At 40.0% G+C, this 17,016-nt stretch overlaps 1 protein-coding gene across 1 annotated transcript in view; it reads right to left on the bottom strand.

Annotated features, from left to right (window-relative positions):
• Positions 1-2,058: 2,058 nt before the first annotated feature.
• The window catches only part of OSBP (oxysterol binding protein), a 31,975-nt gene continuing 17,017 nt past the window's right edge, over positions 2,059-17,016 (bottom strand). Inside the window, exons 8-14 of the mRNA XM_003801371.3 lie at positions 15,446-15,691; positions 14,889-15,009; positions 7,850-7,953; positions 6,876-6,971; positions 5,987-6,168; positions 4,701-4,921; positions 2,059-4,329 (exon numbers count right to left, since the gene is read on the bottom strand). Coding sequence (XP_003801419.1) covers positions 4,187-4,329; positions 4,701-4,921; positions 5,987-6,168; positions 6,876-6,971; positions 7,850-7,953; positions 14,889-15,009; positions 15,446-15,691 — 1,113 coding nt within the window. The 3' untranslated portion in view covers positions 2,059-4,186. The remainder of the gene's footprint in view (positions 4,330-4,700; positions 4,922-5,986; positions 6,169-6,875; positions 6,972-7,849; positions 7,954-14,888; positions 15,010-15,445; positions 15,692-17,016) is intronic.

Genomic DNA, 17,016 nt, shown 5'->3' on the forward strand with positions numbered 1-17,016 from the left:
TTAGTTACTTTGCTAATCTCCTTGCTGAACCTGAACTTTACATTGGAAACCTAAACAGGTGTGTTCACTGTTTTTATTTCTCTCAAAGGTCTTCAAATGAAAACTCAGTTGCTTATGTTTCCAAAAATTAGACTTTCTATCCCTACATGAAAGAGCTAAGAATCTGAGAATCTAAATGGGCAAGAGAAATTAAATTCATCAATAAAAATTAAATTTTTAGTTTTTAAAGTGAAGCAAGCCCAGTATCAAAAACTATTCCCCTATACAAAGGTCACTATGAAAATTTTGAGACAGATTGTGTTATGCTCCATTATTTCACTTCCAAGAAATATGGTTGACAGCTGAGTTCTTTCTGATTCAACGTGCAAGTTTCAACTTGCTGGGCTTATTGGTGTTGCTGGGAGAGCTTCATTTGTTGTCCCTGAGGCCCTCAGTTGGCTATGGAGCTGGGAGAAGAGATTTTAAAAGTGAGTTAAGGGCGGCGTCTGTGGCTCAGTGAGTAGGGTGCCAGCCCCACATACTGAGGCTGGCGGGTTCAAACCTGACCCTGGCCAAACTGCAACAAAAATATAGCTGGGCATTCTGGCAGGTGTCTGTAGTCCTAGCTACTAGGGAGGCAAGAGAATTGCCTAAGCCCAGGAGCTGGAGGTTGCTGTGAGCTGTGTGATGCCATGGCACTCCACTGAGGGCAGTGATAAAGTGAGATTCTGTCTCTACAAAAAAAAAAAAAGTGGGTTAAAAGGCTTGGCGCTTATAGCTCAGTGGCTAGGGCACCAGTCACATACATGGGAGCTGGCGGGTTCAAATCCAGCCCGGGCCTACCAAACAATGACAACTAAAACTAAAAAGTTAGCTGGGTCTTATGGCAGGATTGGGGAAGCAGAGAAAGGGAAGGAGGAAGGGGAGTGGGAGAGGTCACAGTGTATGGTACACCTCTTGGGGGCAGTACACAATTATAAAAGGGACTTTACTTAACAAATGCAATCAGTCCTGGTTCTCTGTACCCTCAATGAACTCCCAACAGTTAAAAAACAAACAATAAAAAAAAAAAAAAACTCAGAAAAATCCACCAACAAAAGTGAAGCAGCCCCAAAGTGTAGGAGAAAAATTTCTCCTCCCCAAATAATCATGTTGCAACTCTTCCTGTGAAGGAACAAAGGACTGTTAACTACTTACTGAAATGTAACAGCATGCCTCCCAAAAGTTTCTGGGAAGCTTCAACAATGGTGGCCAAGGACAGCATCGCAGGGACCATCTTGTACCACGACAATGCATTCACCCACACAGCCAACATCACCATTCAGTTCCTGGAGTCCAAAGGTTAAACTTACCACTCATCTTCCCTACAGTCCCTGAGCTGGCCCCACGTGGTGATTTCCTGTTCTCCACAATAAAAACAATCAGGAGTGGAAGGTTCTCCAAGCTAAAGCTATTCACATCTATGAAAGTGAGCTGATAGCACTTGAGTGTTTTCAAAAATAGTTTATAAGAATACAAAAGTGCAGAGAATGTCATGGCGATTATTTTAAGAAAATATAGTAATCAAAAGGATTTTACTTTTCTTAATTTTTGTGTACCTCAAAACTTTCACGTCCCTTGTACCTACCAGCTTTCTCCCACTCCTTTCCTTTTTCCCTACCTCTTCTACTCCTTCTTCTCCCTACTTTCCATTTTAAAAAAGAAATAAAAGAGGGCGGCACCTGTGGCTCAGTGAGTAGGGGGAGCGAGGGTGGCGGGTTTGAACCCAATCAAACTGCAAAAAAAAAAAGACAGAAAAAAGAAAAAAAAAATTCCCCTATTCCAGTGGAGGTTGTGACTATATTAAAGGGCTGCAGCAGTAGGAAGGTTGAGAACCACTGCCCTATTCCAAGGTAGGATATTGACAATTACATTAAAGTGGCAAGGGCTGTTAAAACTACTCTTCTGCTCCTGGGCCCTTCTTTCAATCTCTCATGAAGACCAGAAAACTCAGAATTCCAGGCAGAACAAATCACCACTGGACCAGTTCTCTCCACCACCACTTCCTGTCTAGGAGTAGAAGCAAATCAGACAACAATATGACTTTTTAAAAATTATTTAATTTAGTAGTTTTTTTTTTTTTTGGAAAAAAAGCAATAAGGCAAAAAAACTGAAAATATATATAGTTTTGTTTTCATGTGACTTTATTCCACCTGAAGGACTCTAAACTGCTTCCGTTAGCAGGAATCTGATTGGGGGTCAAGCCAGAAATGTAGTGCTAATGGTGGAGGAAGAAAAGGGGGCTGAAGGCAGGGAAGTTCAACTGAGTTGGAGAATTCCCACTCTGAAGCTGAGGTCACCACTTGGATGGGCCTCCTTGACAGAAGCCCTGGCAATAGGGTTCTTAAGAGGAGATTCTCCAGCCGTCAAAGTCATCCCTCTCTCATGTTTATTATAGCTAGAAAAGAAGGAATGGTGGGGAAGGAATGAAAACACTACTTTACCCAATTTAAGTCCAATTTACCTGGAGGGATGGCTTCCTTTGGAATGATATTTCCCCCAGGACCCACCCTGGCTGAAGCTCAGCAGTTAAGGAACAAAAACAAAAAACACCAACAAAAAGCATACAAGGAAGGCACCTCAGTTTGTGATCTTCAACCAACGGTGGGTTGCACAGGGGCTGTGTTTCTGAACAAGACCACTGAAACAAATGCAGAATGGCTAAAGGCGGAAGCCAGGCCCAACACAGGCAGTTCTCTTACCCACCTTAAATGATGGAACTTTCAGCTTCATATTCTAGGAAATAAACTTTTGGAATTTTGCATAAGTGCTGGACTGAAGCAGAATTAACCTGGAAATTACCCTCCTGACTTTGTACCCATACTCTTCCTAACGAAAGAAAGAAAAGAGGCAGCAAAGAGGTTAGGATTTCATTTTCAAGAGTCAGGTAATTAGGAAACTGGAGTTTAGATAGCAGTGGACACCCCATGATTCAAACCATAGACACAGTCCCTGTTCAGTTACTGCCAGATGTGACCCTGCTCAGGTTCTGAATCTGTCTCCCTCTAACAGATGGAAAGCAGAGAAGCTCCAATCCATATAAACATGTATCCTAGAGAGAGTCCCAGGGAGACAGGGGTATCAAAAAACAAGATTCTTGATGAGAAAGAGGAAAATCAAACAAAAAAAAAATTAGATTTTTCTCTACATATATATAATATACAGATATTTAACACATTATTCCAGAAGTGGCTCCAGTCCATGGGGCTTGAGAGATGGTGAAAACTTTCATTCCAGATTAACTTCACTCAAATTCTGAACTATATCAGAATGGGACAGGTCATGTTTTGCTCTACCCTGGGGCACAGACCCAAACTGGTATTGTGCAGGGAGAGAAGAGAAGCCAGAAAGACAATGAGGGATGGGGGTAAGGGGAAAGTGGGATAGCAAATGGGGATCAGTCATTTACCATCCTGTCTGTGATCTCAGAAGCTCTCCACCTGAGAGTCCATAAAACCCCTGCATGAGGAGAATGCAACCCTCTTACCAACCACCAAAATGGTCTCTAGTTGCTGTCAAAGAAGATGGAGAACAGCAGAGGGGTGTTTGACGTAAGTGAAAATAGAAAATTCCAGCCCTACAGAGCAATCTGTCTTGTAAAGGTTCCAGTATTTCAGTTATCTCTGCATTGACATGACTTCCCATGAAACTGACCCATGTATGAACATATTCATAATGTCATACCTAAGCTCCACTGCAACCATTTACGATCCCTCCACTGGTTAAGTCATACATTTTTCTTTTAAAAGGAACTTCTTCTAATATCAGCTCTTGCTCTGAACAGCACCAAAATGCCCCTAAATCATAATCTTATGCACATCTTGGCTGAGCAGGATACTACGCGGGGAGGGTGAATGACATCATCTTAAGTGGGGATAGGGGGAGAAAGGTGAGCCATCCAATTTGTGGATGTGGAATAACACTAACTTTCAGCCACTACACCTCTCCCTTACACGGGTATCTAGGATGTCGATCTCAGTTACAATCAGCTAAGGCAACCAGCCAATCACCACCACTGGTGTTTGCTTCTGGTGATTGATTTGGAAAAAATGATTGGTCAAGACACACTTGAGGAAAGCACTTGGTAAGAGAGTCACAACTGCCAGCTTTCCCACACATCCTCTGTCCTCTTCTCTGTTAGATCCTCCTCCTCTTTGTTACTGCCATTTCAGAAAATGTCCGGGCAGGAGATCCAGTCCTGTTTTTCTTTACACTCCCAGTACTCTCCCCTATAAATATGGGTTAACTCCTTGGTAACAGGGTCCATCTTCCGTTCAAACCATAGTGCCTTATAGGGATCATATGGTGTGCCTAAAAGGGAAAGAGGGTAACAAAAAACAAAATTAATGCTGGCAATCTCCACACATCAAGACATAAGAGTACAAGGGAAGGCTCGGCACCTGTGGCTCAAGCGGCTAAGGCACCAGCCACATACACCTAAGGTGGCGGGTTCAAATCCCCAGCCTGGCCCGCCAAACAACAATGATGGCTGCAGCCAAAAAATGGCCAGGCGTTGTGGCGGGCGCCTGTGGTCCCAGCTACTTGGGAGGCTGAGGCAGGAGACTCGCTTGAGCCCAGGAGTTGGAGGTTGCTATGAGCTGTGATGCCATGGCACTCTACCCAGGGTTATAGCTTGAGGCTCTGTCTCAAAAAAAAAAAAGAGTACAAGGGAAGTTTGTTACCATCCTCTGTGGCTTTCATAGCTTCTGCTTCTCTCTTCTTCCTGGAGAGTCTTTGTTTTTCCTCCAGGCGCTGCTTCTCAGCATTTGCTTCATCCCAGCGCCCATTTTCCATCAGTCTCTGATCAGGCCGTAACCGGCTATCTGTGGGGGCAGTGCCGCTTTCCCAGGCATTGAGAGTTAGAGCAAGCTCTGAGAAGTAGTACATGTTTTCTGCGTTCTTCCTGAAAGTAAAGGATAAGAGAAAGGGTAATGCCAGAGTCCAGGCCCTACTCAAGGAGCAGCAACTAAGTACACCGCCAAGACTGTATTGCCAAGTTGTTTTACAAATAGAAAGGGTACCCCTAATTAAGAAAGCCAAGCTGGATCACTCGCCATCCCCTCCCCAGCATTACTCAATTCAATATAGTCTTCTGGGTTGTATTGCTTGTGGCTGAAACTATCTACATTCATTAGCAGAAATGAAACATTCTGTTAAATTAAAATTCCCATTCCTGTTCCTTTGGCTTTCTTTTTAAACTCTTTCTGGGATAATCTTGCCTATTATATACACTGAATGTATTAGATGATGCCAGGAGAAAAATGGCCTCCATCTTGTTTCCAAAGTTCTCTACAATGTCTTGAGGACCTTTCTGTTAATGCTGGGCCTTTAGGTTAAAATGTAAACAGGTGATAGGCACCTTTCTTCTCTAGCTGCTTTTGAATAGTTTTGCTCTAAATTATAGAAAAACATCCATGTGAATCATGATCCAAAAGACCTTTAGAAAGCACATAATCAGTTTTGGTAGATGTGGTTTGGTTAGTTTGAACTTTTTTGGGCCAGCTCGGCGCCTGTGGCTCAAGTGGCTAAGGTGCCAGCCATGTATACCCAAGGTGGCAGGTTCGAATCCAACCCGGGGCCCTCCAAACAACAATGACGGCTGCAACCAAAAAATTGCCAGGCATTGTGGTTGGCGCCTGTGGTCCCAGCTACTTGGGAGCCTGAGGCAGGAGACTTGCTTGAGCCCAGGAGTTGGAGGTTGCTGTGAGCTGGGATGCCACAGCACCCTACCCAGGGGGACAGCTTGAGGCTCTGTCTCAAAAAAAAAAAAAAAAAAAAACTTTTTTGGGACAAGGCATGACCAACTCAAGTCACATTATGACAACTTTCTAGAAATCTCTCCAAAGGTTCTGATTTCCCTTGTTTAACCTCTCAAATAATTAACTGGGGAGGCAGGCAGAAATGCCTCAGTACTACTCCACCATCAAGGCCAAAGTAGTATCTGGACAGCATGCACACTGACACTCACGGTAAAGGATTCCTTTTCCATAGCATGACCCTGCTCTCCTCTGCTTCATGGCCTCTCTGTCGAGCATCGCCCCCATTGTCCCCAATGATTGGTTGTACTTTGAAACATTCCATTTTCTCATCCCATGTCCCCAGAAGGGCAAAGTGAACTTTTCCTGATGGATCAGTTACTTCTCCTGTTACCTGCAAGGGTAGAAAGCAGGCATTAGGTGTATAGCATTCACTGTGAGTTACCTTACCTGACTATTCTGGAAACTAAAATCCTAGGCTAAATACTCGTGAAATCCTGTTATAACAAACACCATGGAAGTCATCCAAATTATGTTGTTACATTGTTTGGTACTACTTGAAATAACTGACCCATGATTTGGTGGTTTGATTATTAGTTTTTGTTAGATAAAAACTTTTGATATAATGATATATGTAGAAAAAGCATCTGACCAGTACTTAAGAGTTAGACTTTCTTCTCTCCAAAAATCATACAGACCTACAAACATATTTATATCCCCAGCTATTCTTCACTCTCTCAAAGAAACTCACAGCACAATTCCATCGTAGTGGTAACATACAAATATATAACTTTTCTCTTAAACCTCACAGGGGTCAAACTGCCCAGACTTTTTCCTACAATTCTTTTATCGGTCCTTCCTCTGTGTTTTCAATTTTCAATCTCTCACTGCTCTTGGCTTTGACTTCACTTAGTGCCTTTTCCAGAAAAGAGAAGGAATTGGTTTAGTAATGCAATATGGTCTCCTTTCTTGCTTTCACCGTCACTTCAACTTTTTTTGAATCACCACATATATGTACACACCACACACCAGCCCCAAAGGAGTAGGCTTTCTAAGAGATACTGACTAAGTAGGAAAAAAGAAAATTTTAACTGCCCTTACCTTTCTTGCAACATCCCGAGAGAAGTAGCTGTAAGGAACGAATTTAAGATTACACTTTTCTCCTGTCTTGTGATTCACAATTTCAATTTCACCAGACTGTAAAATGAAAAAACAAATCACAGATTAGTTTTATTAAGATCAGATGATTTCAATGTCTGTCAAAATCCCATGCTTCATAATATCTTACTTTTCAATCTTACATTTTTAGCACTCTCTTGTTTAAGATTCAAGTCTTAGCCAATCTTGGGACTGTGATGGAATCCCTATGTAACCTTGGTATTCCAGGTTGAGATAAAGACCAAATAAGTTTTTATTTTATTTTGAATTGTGTTTCACATACTAGATGGCATGATTTAACCTTTAGTACATATATTGAAATTCATGTAATAATTTATTTTCTAAACCAGTCCCTCACTAGCACCCTTCATGACCTCTCCTGGTTAAATCAAAGTACTCTAGTCACAATTTCAAGGTTCCATATGATGGGCCTTTCTATACTTTTTTCATTTCATTTCCCCTCCTCTCTATCTTCTAAATTCCAAACTACTCTTCAAGGCTCAGTTTAATTCCCACATCTACTGTGAAGTCTCTCCTGCCTGCTCAGAAGATAGTATTCCCTCCCGTTTATGAACTTACTATAACCACTGACTTAAGAGCAAACTGATGATTAACTGTATTTTAACTTAGATTAAGAGTGGGGAGACCATGTTTATTATTTTCTTATACCCTTCTTAATGGCCAACATAGTCCTAGTAGTCATTCATAAATGTTATAATTTGGTGATTTATAAATAATAATTTGAGTTATAGAAACTTGGAGAGGTAAGGTAGGGACACTACCTGAGAGAAATTTTTTAAGAGAAATTATAAACTAGTAACATCTTGGGATCAGTTCATAGGTTCTAAATACTGCAAAGATATACCTAAGGAGGTATTCTTCTGAACTGCAGAAGTACTTGGGGTACCTTTGCTCACCTGATCTATCCACAACTTGCCTACGATAATATTGTGTACTGTTGTAGTAACTTTTTTCCAAGTATAGTGATGCCCGGTTGCATGGAAAATACAGTGGATGGTACCTGGAGGTAGAAAGAGGTATATAAATTAAGCCAAATATCAGAAAAATAGCTCCCATGCAGACTAGAAACAGCAAGATTAATTTCCTTCTGTTGATACTTCTTACTTTTAAAAAGAAAATAAATCAAAAAAATTATAACCTTAAAATGTTGAAAGCATTGATTGAATATTTTTTACTTGACTTTTTAAATGTGTGAATAAACTAAATGATAACAGACACTGATAACTAATACATCTTAACTAGGGATCTATATTCTATACCATGAACCATGAAATCTATAGAAACAAATCAAATATTTCCTAACATGAAGAAAGAAATAAGCTTGCACTGTGGAAGAAGCATCGGACTGGCCGTCAGCCTCAGGGGCCAGGCTCTAGTGTTAATAACAAGCTATGTGATGCAAAACAAACCCCTCTTCTAAGGGCCTTAATAATAAAAATGGAGTAGTGGAAAGAGCAGGAGCTTGGAAATCAGACAGAACTGGATTCAATCCTAACACTCATCAGATATGTGACCCTGTGTTGTATAATAAAGAGTATGTCTGGTCTTTGTCCAGGAGTTCTGGAATGGAATCTTTAAAGCCTTGTACTTTCCCAAGTGATGAGTTATCTTTGTTATTTTTTGTGGGCCTTAATAGTTTATGCTAATGAAGCAACTCATAGTGGGTCCCAGATAGCCAATACTAATAAGATCATTCAGGAGGAGGGCAAGCCAGGTCAGAAAGATCAACCATGTGATTAGAGTTGGAGTTTTGAATCACCTGATAATTGGTCCAACTTCCTGACCTCCAGGGAGGAAAGAGGACTGGATATTGAACTCAATCATGTGGAAAATAATTCAGTCAGGCCCACATAATGAAACCCCAAGAAAATCTCAGGACGCCAAAGATGGGTGGAGTTTCCTGGTTGGTAAACACATCAATGTGCTAGGAAGGCAATATACCCTGATGATTGGGGATAGTGCAGTACCTATCACAAAAGCTCTGTGTTTAGTACCCTCCCAGACTTCACCCTATGGGTCTCTTCATTTGGCTGATCCTGATTCATAGTCTAAATAATAATAGTGTAATGATTGAGTGTGGCACTCTCCTGAGTTCTGAGAGTCATTCTAACAAATTATCAAGCCTGAGGGAGTTGTGGGAACTCCTAAAATTCGTAGTCAACTGGCGAAGGGACCACCAAACTTGCAAGCATCTGATGCAAACTATGTTCTTAACTTACGGAGTCTGCACAAACTCTGGGTGATTACTCTCAGAACTGCAGTACAGTATTGCACCCCAAATGTTTTTAACTTCCCTGGGCCTCAGTTTTAGCAATGAGAAGCACATTCTGTTGTGTGGTAAATTTCTGTTTATTTGCTCAACAAAATTCTTGAAACATAATAGACAATAGATATAGCTGGCTCCTGTTCTTTGAGCTGATCTCAAATGAGAACCAGTTATCAATGCGTTGAGCAGAGGTGACTGAGGATTCAAAATAATAAATTTGAAAAGATATACAGTGAATAAAACAGTCAATTCCAATAACACTATAACTCACTCTATAAATTCCCTTTGTAACCACTAATGAAAAGAACACACTAATTGTAGTTTAAGCATGTCTGTCTTGAACAAAGATTACAGTAGCTCTGGAAGGTGGCCCATGAGGATAACAACAAGGAAGACAATGACATTAATGATAATAATGATGATCACAGCAACTCTGCTGACAGCACTTGCTGTACCAGGCACATGCTATGTTTTCCTTATGCATTATCTCATTTAATCTTCACAAACATCTTCAAAATATTTGTTTCACCTCAACATGCCCTTAATCTCTTAATACTTCCTCCACCATCATTTCATTCTATTAGGCCGGCATTCCCTAAAGCCAAAGCCAGAAAAAGACATTACGAAAAAGAGAGAAAACTATAGACCAGTATCTCTTATGAACAGTGATGCAGAAATCGTCAACAAAATACTAGGAAACTTAATTCGGCAGCATAGTAACAGGATTACATACCATGACCAAGTGGGATTTATTCTCGAAATGTCAGTCTGGTTCAACATATGAAAATTAATCAATGTAATACACCACATTAACAGAATGAAGGGGAAAAATGATCTCAGCAGATACAGAAAAAGCATTTGACAAAATTCAATTATTATTTCATAATAAAAACACTCAACAAAGTAGGACTAGAAAGAAAATATCTCAACATAATAAAAGCCAGATATGTAAATTTACAACAAACATCATACTCAATGGTGAAACACTGAAAGATTTTCCTATAGGACCAGGAACAAGGCAAAAATGCCCACTTTCACTTCTTCTATTCAACATAGTACTGAAAGTTCGAACCAGAGCAATTAGGCAAGAAAAAAAAAGATATCTGGGGGCGGCGCCTGTGGCTCAAAGGAATAGGGCACCAGCCCCATATACCAGAGGTGGCAGGTTCAAACCCAGACCCAGCCAAAAACTGCAAATAAATAAATAAACAAAAATTTAAAAAAAAAAAAAGAAAGATATCCAAATAGAAAGGAGGAAGTAAAAGTATTTGTGTTCACAGAAGACATAATCTCATATGCAGAAAATGCTAAAAATTCCATCTCCCTCCCCCTAAAAAAATCTGTTCAAACTAATAAAGTAGCAGGGTACAAAGTCAACACGCAAATATGAGTTGCATTTCTAAACACTAACAATAAACAATCTGACAAGGAGATTAACAATAATTCCATTTATAATAGCATCAAAAAGAATAAAACACTTGGGAATTAAGCAAGGAGGTAAAAACTATAAAACACTGCTGAAAGGAATTGAAGACACAGGCCAGGCTTGATGGCTTAGGCCTGTAATCCTAGCCCTCTGGGAAGCTGAGGTAGGTGGATTGCCTAAGCTCACAGGTCCGAGACCAGCCTGAGCAAGAGCGAGACCCCGTCTCTCTAAAAATAGCTGGGTGTTGTGGCAGGCACCTATAGCCCCAGCTACTTGGGAGGCTAAGGCAAGAGAACTGCTTAAGCCCAAGAGTTTGAGGTTGCTGTGAGCTGTGACACCACAGTAATCTACCAAGAGCAACACAATGAGACTGTATCAAAAAAAATGACAAAAGCATTAAGATGGCACACTCAGAAAAATTCCTATTTTATACAAATGAAGATAATAATAGAAGAGTAGAACAATAAAAAAAGATAAGATATATAGAAAACAATTAGCAAAATGGCAGATATAAATCCTACCCTGTCAGTAGTTATAATAAATGTAAATAAATTAAACATCCAATCAAAAAGTAGATATTGGAAAAGATAAAACCATATGGTAGGAATTTTGTGACTCAAGGACAAATCCAAGGTCCAAAGAGCTGTGTAGTATGACTGACAAAGATCAATAAGCTAAATGGCTGTTTCAATTTATTCTCAAATTATAATCCCTTTTCAATTAGAAAACTGTAACATAATACTCTTATTTAAATGTATCTCTGTAACCTTTCAAGACTACCACCTAGTTCCAATATCCTGGAACCTGATGAACAAATTCATATTTCCCCTCAATAGTAGTCTTATTATTTTGCAAGCTTCAATTATATTTTCCAGATGCATTCTTCTTTCTAGATTGCAAGAGTTCTTTTTTTTTTTTTGAGACAGAGTCTCACTTTGTCACCCTTGGTAGAGTGCCATGGCATTATAGTTAACAGCAATCTCAAATTCTTGGGCTTAAGTGATCTCCTTGCCTCAGCCTCCCAAGCAGCTGGGACTACAGGCACCTGCCACAATGCCCGCCTATTTTTAGAGATGGGGGTCTCCCTCTGGCTCAGGCTGGTCTCAAACCTGTGAGCTCAGGCAATCCACCCACCTTAGCCTCCCAAGTGCTGGGATTACAGGCATGAGCCACAGTGCCCCACCAAGAGTTCTAATCTTTTTAATCTCTTTTACAGGGAGACTCAGACTCACTGCCATTATCTCCAAATACTTTTAGGTACCTTCACTGCTCTGTATTTTATTTTCTCCAGGCATGGCTATGACTTTTTCAAAGTGGAGTTAACAGAACCACAATTTTGTGCAAAGTTTTCTTGCCACCAAATAACCTTAAAACTGTCCTGTCTTTCAGTCTCCAATTAGAGTTCATTGGACTGATGTTTTCAATGTCCTTTTTCTAGCTTATAGTCTCTCCATTTTTAGTACAGCTTACTGGTTAAGACAGTGGGCCCTGGCTCCGTGCCTGTGGCTCAAGCGGCTAAGGCGCCAGCCACATACACCTAAGGTGGCGGGTTCAAATCCCCAGCCTGGGCCCGCCAAACAACAATGATGGCTGCAGCCAAAAAATGGCCGGGCGTTGTGGCGGGCGCCTGTAGTCCCAGCTACTTGGGAGGCTGAGGCAGGAGACTCGCTTGAGCCCAGGAGTTGGAGGTTGCTGTGAGCTGTGATGCCATGGCACTCTACCCAGGGGGATAGCTTGAGGCTCCGTCTCAAAGAAAAGACAGTGGGCCCTGATGCCCAACTACCTCAGCTCAGATCACTTATTAGTTGGGTGACCATAACAGTACCTATCACAAAATTGTTAGCTTTGAATGAGTTAATACATTAGAAGCACTTAATCACAGTAAACATTCAATAAATGCTATCTTAATTGTCACAGTAGTTTGAATTACTTATCCCTAAATGCATTACTTTATGGTCAGTTCACCAGAGTTAACCAATCTTCTACCTGCTCACTCACTCACAACCTTCTATCTTTTTTCAGTTCTATCTATTGATTTAGCAATTTATCCTCCAAGAGTTGAATAGTATGAAAATTTCACTGTATGATTTTCCTTCCAAATCACTGGTCCAAAAATATTAAATATAGTCATTCCTAGGACCAATGCCTAGAACCATGTCATTTCTTTTTTTCAACTGCTCAGTAAAGCCAGGGTTTTTTTGTTCACTTACTTTCCCAAACAGTAAGAACCATGCCTAGTAGCATGGCAGATACTCAGTAAGTAGCTGGTAGAGGGAGGGCCTTAAGACAACATATCCTGATAACCTAAATTCTTAAATAGCCATAGCAGGCATCCTCAAACTACAGCTTGCGGGGCCACATGCAGCCCGCCTAGGACATTTATCCAGCCCGCCTGGTGTTTTTGCTGCTGCTGCCTATCCTGCTTAGCAGCCGACTCGTCCTGGGGCCTGCAGTCTGGCCCTCTAACAGTCTGAGGGACGGTGAACTGGCCCCCTATTTAAAAAGTTTGAGGACCCCTGAGCCATAGGAATGTGAATGCTATCAAAGACATTTTTTTACTCTAAAAAATCAAACCCATCCCTTATACCATGTTTCATTCTTTTAAGTCTAGATTAGTCAAATTATAAAGAAAATGTGTATCATTTCACTGGTTAGTTAACTTTTAATTTTTAGTTGTCTCTTGGGACTCATGGGGGATTGCTTTAGGACCCCCAACAGGTATCAAAATCCAGAAGGTCAAAGTCCCTTATATAAATTGGTGTAGTATTTGTATATAACCTATGCACATCCTCCCATATACTTTAAATCATCTCTAGATTCCTTATAATACCTACATATGTGCAATGTAAATGCAATTTAAAATAGGTATATGTAAATAATATATGTTTTTAATTGTTGTATTATTATTGTTTCTTTCTCAAATATTTTCTATCCAATGTTAGTTGAATCATGAAAATGGAATGCAGATACAGAAGGCCAACTATACGTAATTATCCTCCGAGATCTTCAAGGGGCTTGTGAAACTTTTCTCCATGGTGAACTCCGTGGTGAAAAGTCACACTGCAATATGACCACCAACAGCCAAGTTCTGCAAATTAGGTTGAACATCCTAGGCATTTACTACTTTCAACCTGATACTTCTGAAATTATTAGTTTCAAAGATAAGTAAGCAATTAGAAGTTTTTTAAAGGACCTTAGTAAAGCTCAAGACTAATCTACCACTTACTGCTCCTTTGCTCTAAGAGCCTTTTACATATTAACTTTGAAATAACAGAGTTAACACTTCAGTTCCTTTCTCCTATTAATATATACAAAACATTTCTGGATTTTTTTTCTAGCTAATTTCTAGTTTGCACTATTTTTGCTATACTTTGTATTTCTGAGCAAAGAGAAGTTTATTAAAGTAGAAGCCTCAACTGGAATATTCAAGTATTATAGCCATGCCTCATGACAGACTAGAACTTGGAAAGCTACCAGATGCTCAGGGAGTTCCTGTTCTCTCTGGGGAGCTATGTGGAATCTCTATTTGCTTTGCGCTTCTTTCTCTTTCTATAGACAAGATTTATTCTTCAGTACATACATGAGGCTGTTCTAGTTCAAGAAACTAGTGAGAATTCTCACTATGCTTTTTGAATAATCACATTCCCCCTAAGGTATAGGTTCTCTAACACTACATATCAGGATTCCCATTCCCACGCCTAAGCCTTCTGATCTTGACACAAAATTAACTTATAATCCAATAAGATCTTTTAAAATAAAGGTTCATTTTACCTAGAATTCAGTCATTACATAATGATACCTAGCCCATCAGGTAGAAGGAGAAAGAAAAGAAGAATAGAAGGGGGAGGGGTTATCCAAGAAACCTAACCTTGCAATAGTAAGAGCTCTAATTTACAGGAGACTGAATGCTAAAGTAATGGGGGCCAGGGAGAGGACATCAGTTCAAAGACAGAATTAGGAGGGAAAATTTGCTAAAATTTATGTTCCAAAATAATGCCTAAAGACACATCAAATCTAGCTAAGCAGATAAAGAATTTATGATGGGACAGATCTTTAACTAGTCTACAGCCTCTCCTTCACTTGAAAGCTGGGAAGCTAAATGAACAACCCAAAACTAGCTAGTGAGATTCAGTGCCCAGATCAGACCTTCAGTCTTCTGATTCCTGGACCAATCACCTTCTCTATCATGCCAGAAAGCCTTTCACTCCTGGAACACTAAAGCTTGCAAAGATGGTGGTCTTACCGAGGGGCATAATTGAGAGGTATTTGCCTCGAAACTTGCTGGTGATCTTGATTTCCTGACGCAATGTCCAGCCATTTTTGGACTCAGCATGATGCGCAGCAGCAGGGGGATGATGACTCACCTTAAAGAAATCAGGTTGAAATTAAGAAGGCCGAAAGGAGAAGGAAAAGATCCTATTAATTTGTGAGAAACACCCCAAATTTGCACTTGACATTTTGATACTCATAATAGCAGGTGAATCCTAGGGCCTCCAATGTTGAAGTTTCAGTTATTTGTTTGTTTTTTAGAGACACAGTCTATGTTGCCGAGGCTGATCTTAAACTCCTGGCTCAAGTAATCATCCAACCTCAGCTTCCCAAGGAGCTGGACTACAGGTACACACCACACCACTGCACCTAGTTTTTTTTCTTTTCCCAGTGTTGAAGTTCTGAAGGAAAAGAAGGAAAGTTGGGATGACAGGGACTAGAATGTCTTCAAACATAACACTCAGGGGGATCAATCAGAAAAATCATCCCTGTCTTCAGCAAGGAAATGTTATGGTCCTGAGGCTCCTTTACCTGTTCACAGAGGGATCGATATCCATTCTCCTCTAGTCGGTCCAGCTCGAAGGTCTCCCCAAGGAGTGGGTTGAATGGCTTACTGGTACGGAAGACAGTGGTGGAATAGGAGGACACGGTGAAAGCTGCAACATAACATAGCTGTTCTAGAGAATTCTCACATTTCGCAGCTCGGTCTAATAGCTCATGGTATTCCAGATCTTCAGTAAGGCGCTGAAGCATGGACAAGGGCTCATTAAAGTTCACCTATAAGGAAAAAAACAGATATAAAAACTTTGCCCACATGCCTGTAAGAGATAGCTTAATTTTTTTTTTTTTTTTTTTAACATTTGGACTGATAAAAGCAAATCACTGGGAACAGAAAAGAGGCCATTGCTCAGGAGAGCAGCTCTAAGATTTAACCTGCAAGCAACCTGGATCAACTGTTCACATCAATGAGAGGCAAAAATCATTGCTTTAATTTATTTCACCAATTGAAAGCTCTTCAACATAGAAACCAAGGTTCTTCTGTTCAGCACTATATACCCAAGAGCCATCAATGCCTGGCCCAAAAGAAATCATCATCAAATATGTGTTAAATAAATTTTAAGAATAAATGTAATATACTTTAGTATAAGTATACACATAGAGGAAGCCAGGTATTTAAAATTCTTTGGGGAGGGAAAAAAGGATAATGAATTCTAAGTATAGTTGTGTTCTGACTAGTGAAAAGACTGCATTACAAACATTAGCTTCCACCCTGGACTAGAAAGTTGCCAAGTCTCAGATCAGTTCTGCATCAGGCCAGGATTCTGATTTCTTTCCTGAAGTTGGATAGCTGTACTTCTGAACCTGGAAAGTGCTCACGATGGGTGCTGAGAGGGGTGTTGTGCATGCCTTTACCTTTTAATATTTTAGAGCCAACTTAGGCCATTCAACTACTGGATGAGGCAAGTGTTTGTGTATGTGTGTGTGTGTGGGAGGGGGGTTCTGCTAGGGAAGATGGTCATTCATTTATTTACTTATTCACTGCACAAATTATTGTGTATGCCAGACCCTGTGCTACCCATTAGGCATAGAGAAGTGAACAAAAGCAGCATTATTTACGCTCCTCCACCCTAAAGTTAGTTCTTAAATTAACTGTTTGGAATTATAATTTTCCTCCTTAAAAATTTGCTATAAAAAGAAGTTAAGCTCTTAAGCTAGCCCATATACAGCTGAACAAGCCTAAATATTACTGGCCCGAGTTCTAAGAAGAAGGAAGAAAAAATTCCTTTCTATTGAATGGTTCTGGCCTTATGCAACATTTCAGTTAAAATAAACAAACAAAAACCCCACCCTTCTTTCTGTATTTTTGTTCATCTTCCTACCCATCAATATCTGAACTACACAGTACTCTAATATTTAGTATCCCTCTCACTTGAGAAATTAATACCTTATAATTTTCACTATAAAAAACTTTCAAAACAAAGTATAAAGAAAAAAATGTACTTGAAATGTGATCACTTAAAGATAAACACTATTAATATTTTCACATCTTTGTCTCTATGCATTCACATACTTTTTTTTTTTTTTGAGACAGAGTCTCACTA

Source organism: Otolemur garnettii, unplaced genomic scaffold, assembly GCF_000181295.1.
Source record: "Otolemur garnettii isolate 467f Iridium unplaced genomic scaffold, OtoGar3 scaffold00209, whole genome shotgun sequence".
NCBI lineage: Eukaryota > Metazoa > Chordata > Mammalia > Primates > Galagidae > Otolemur > Otolemur garnettii.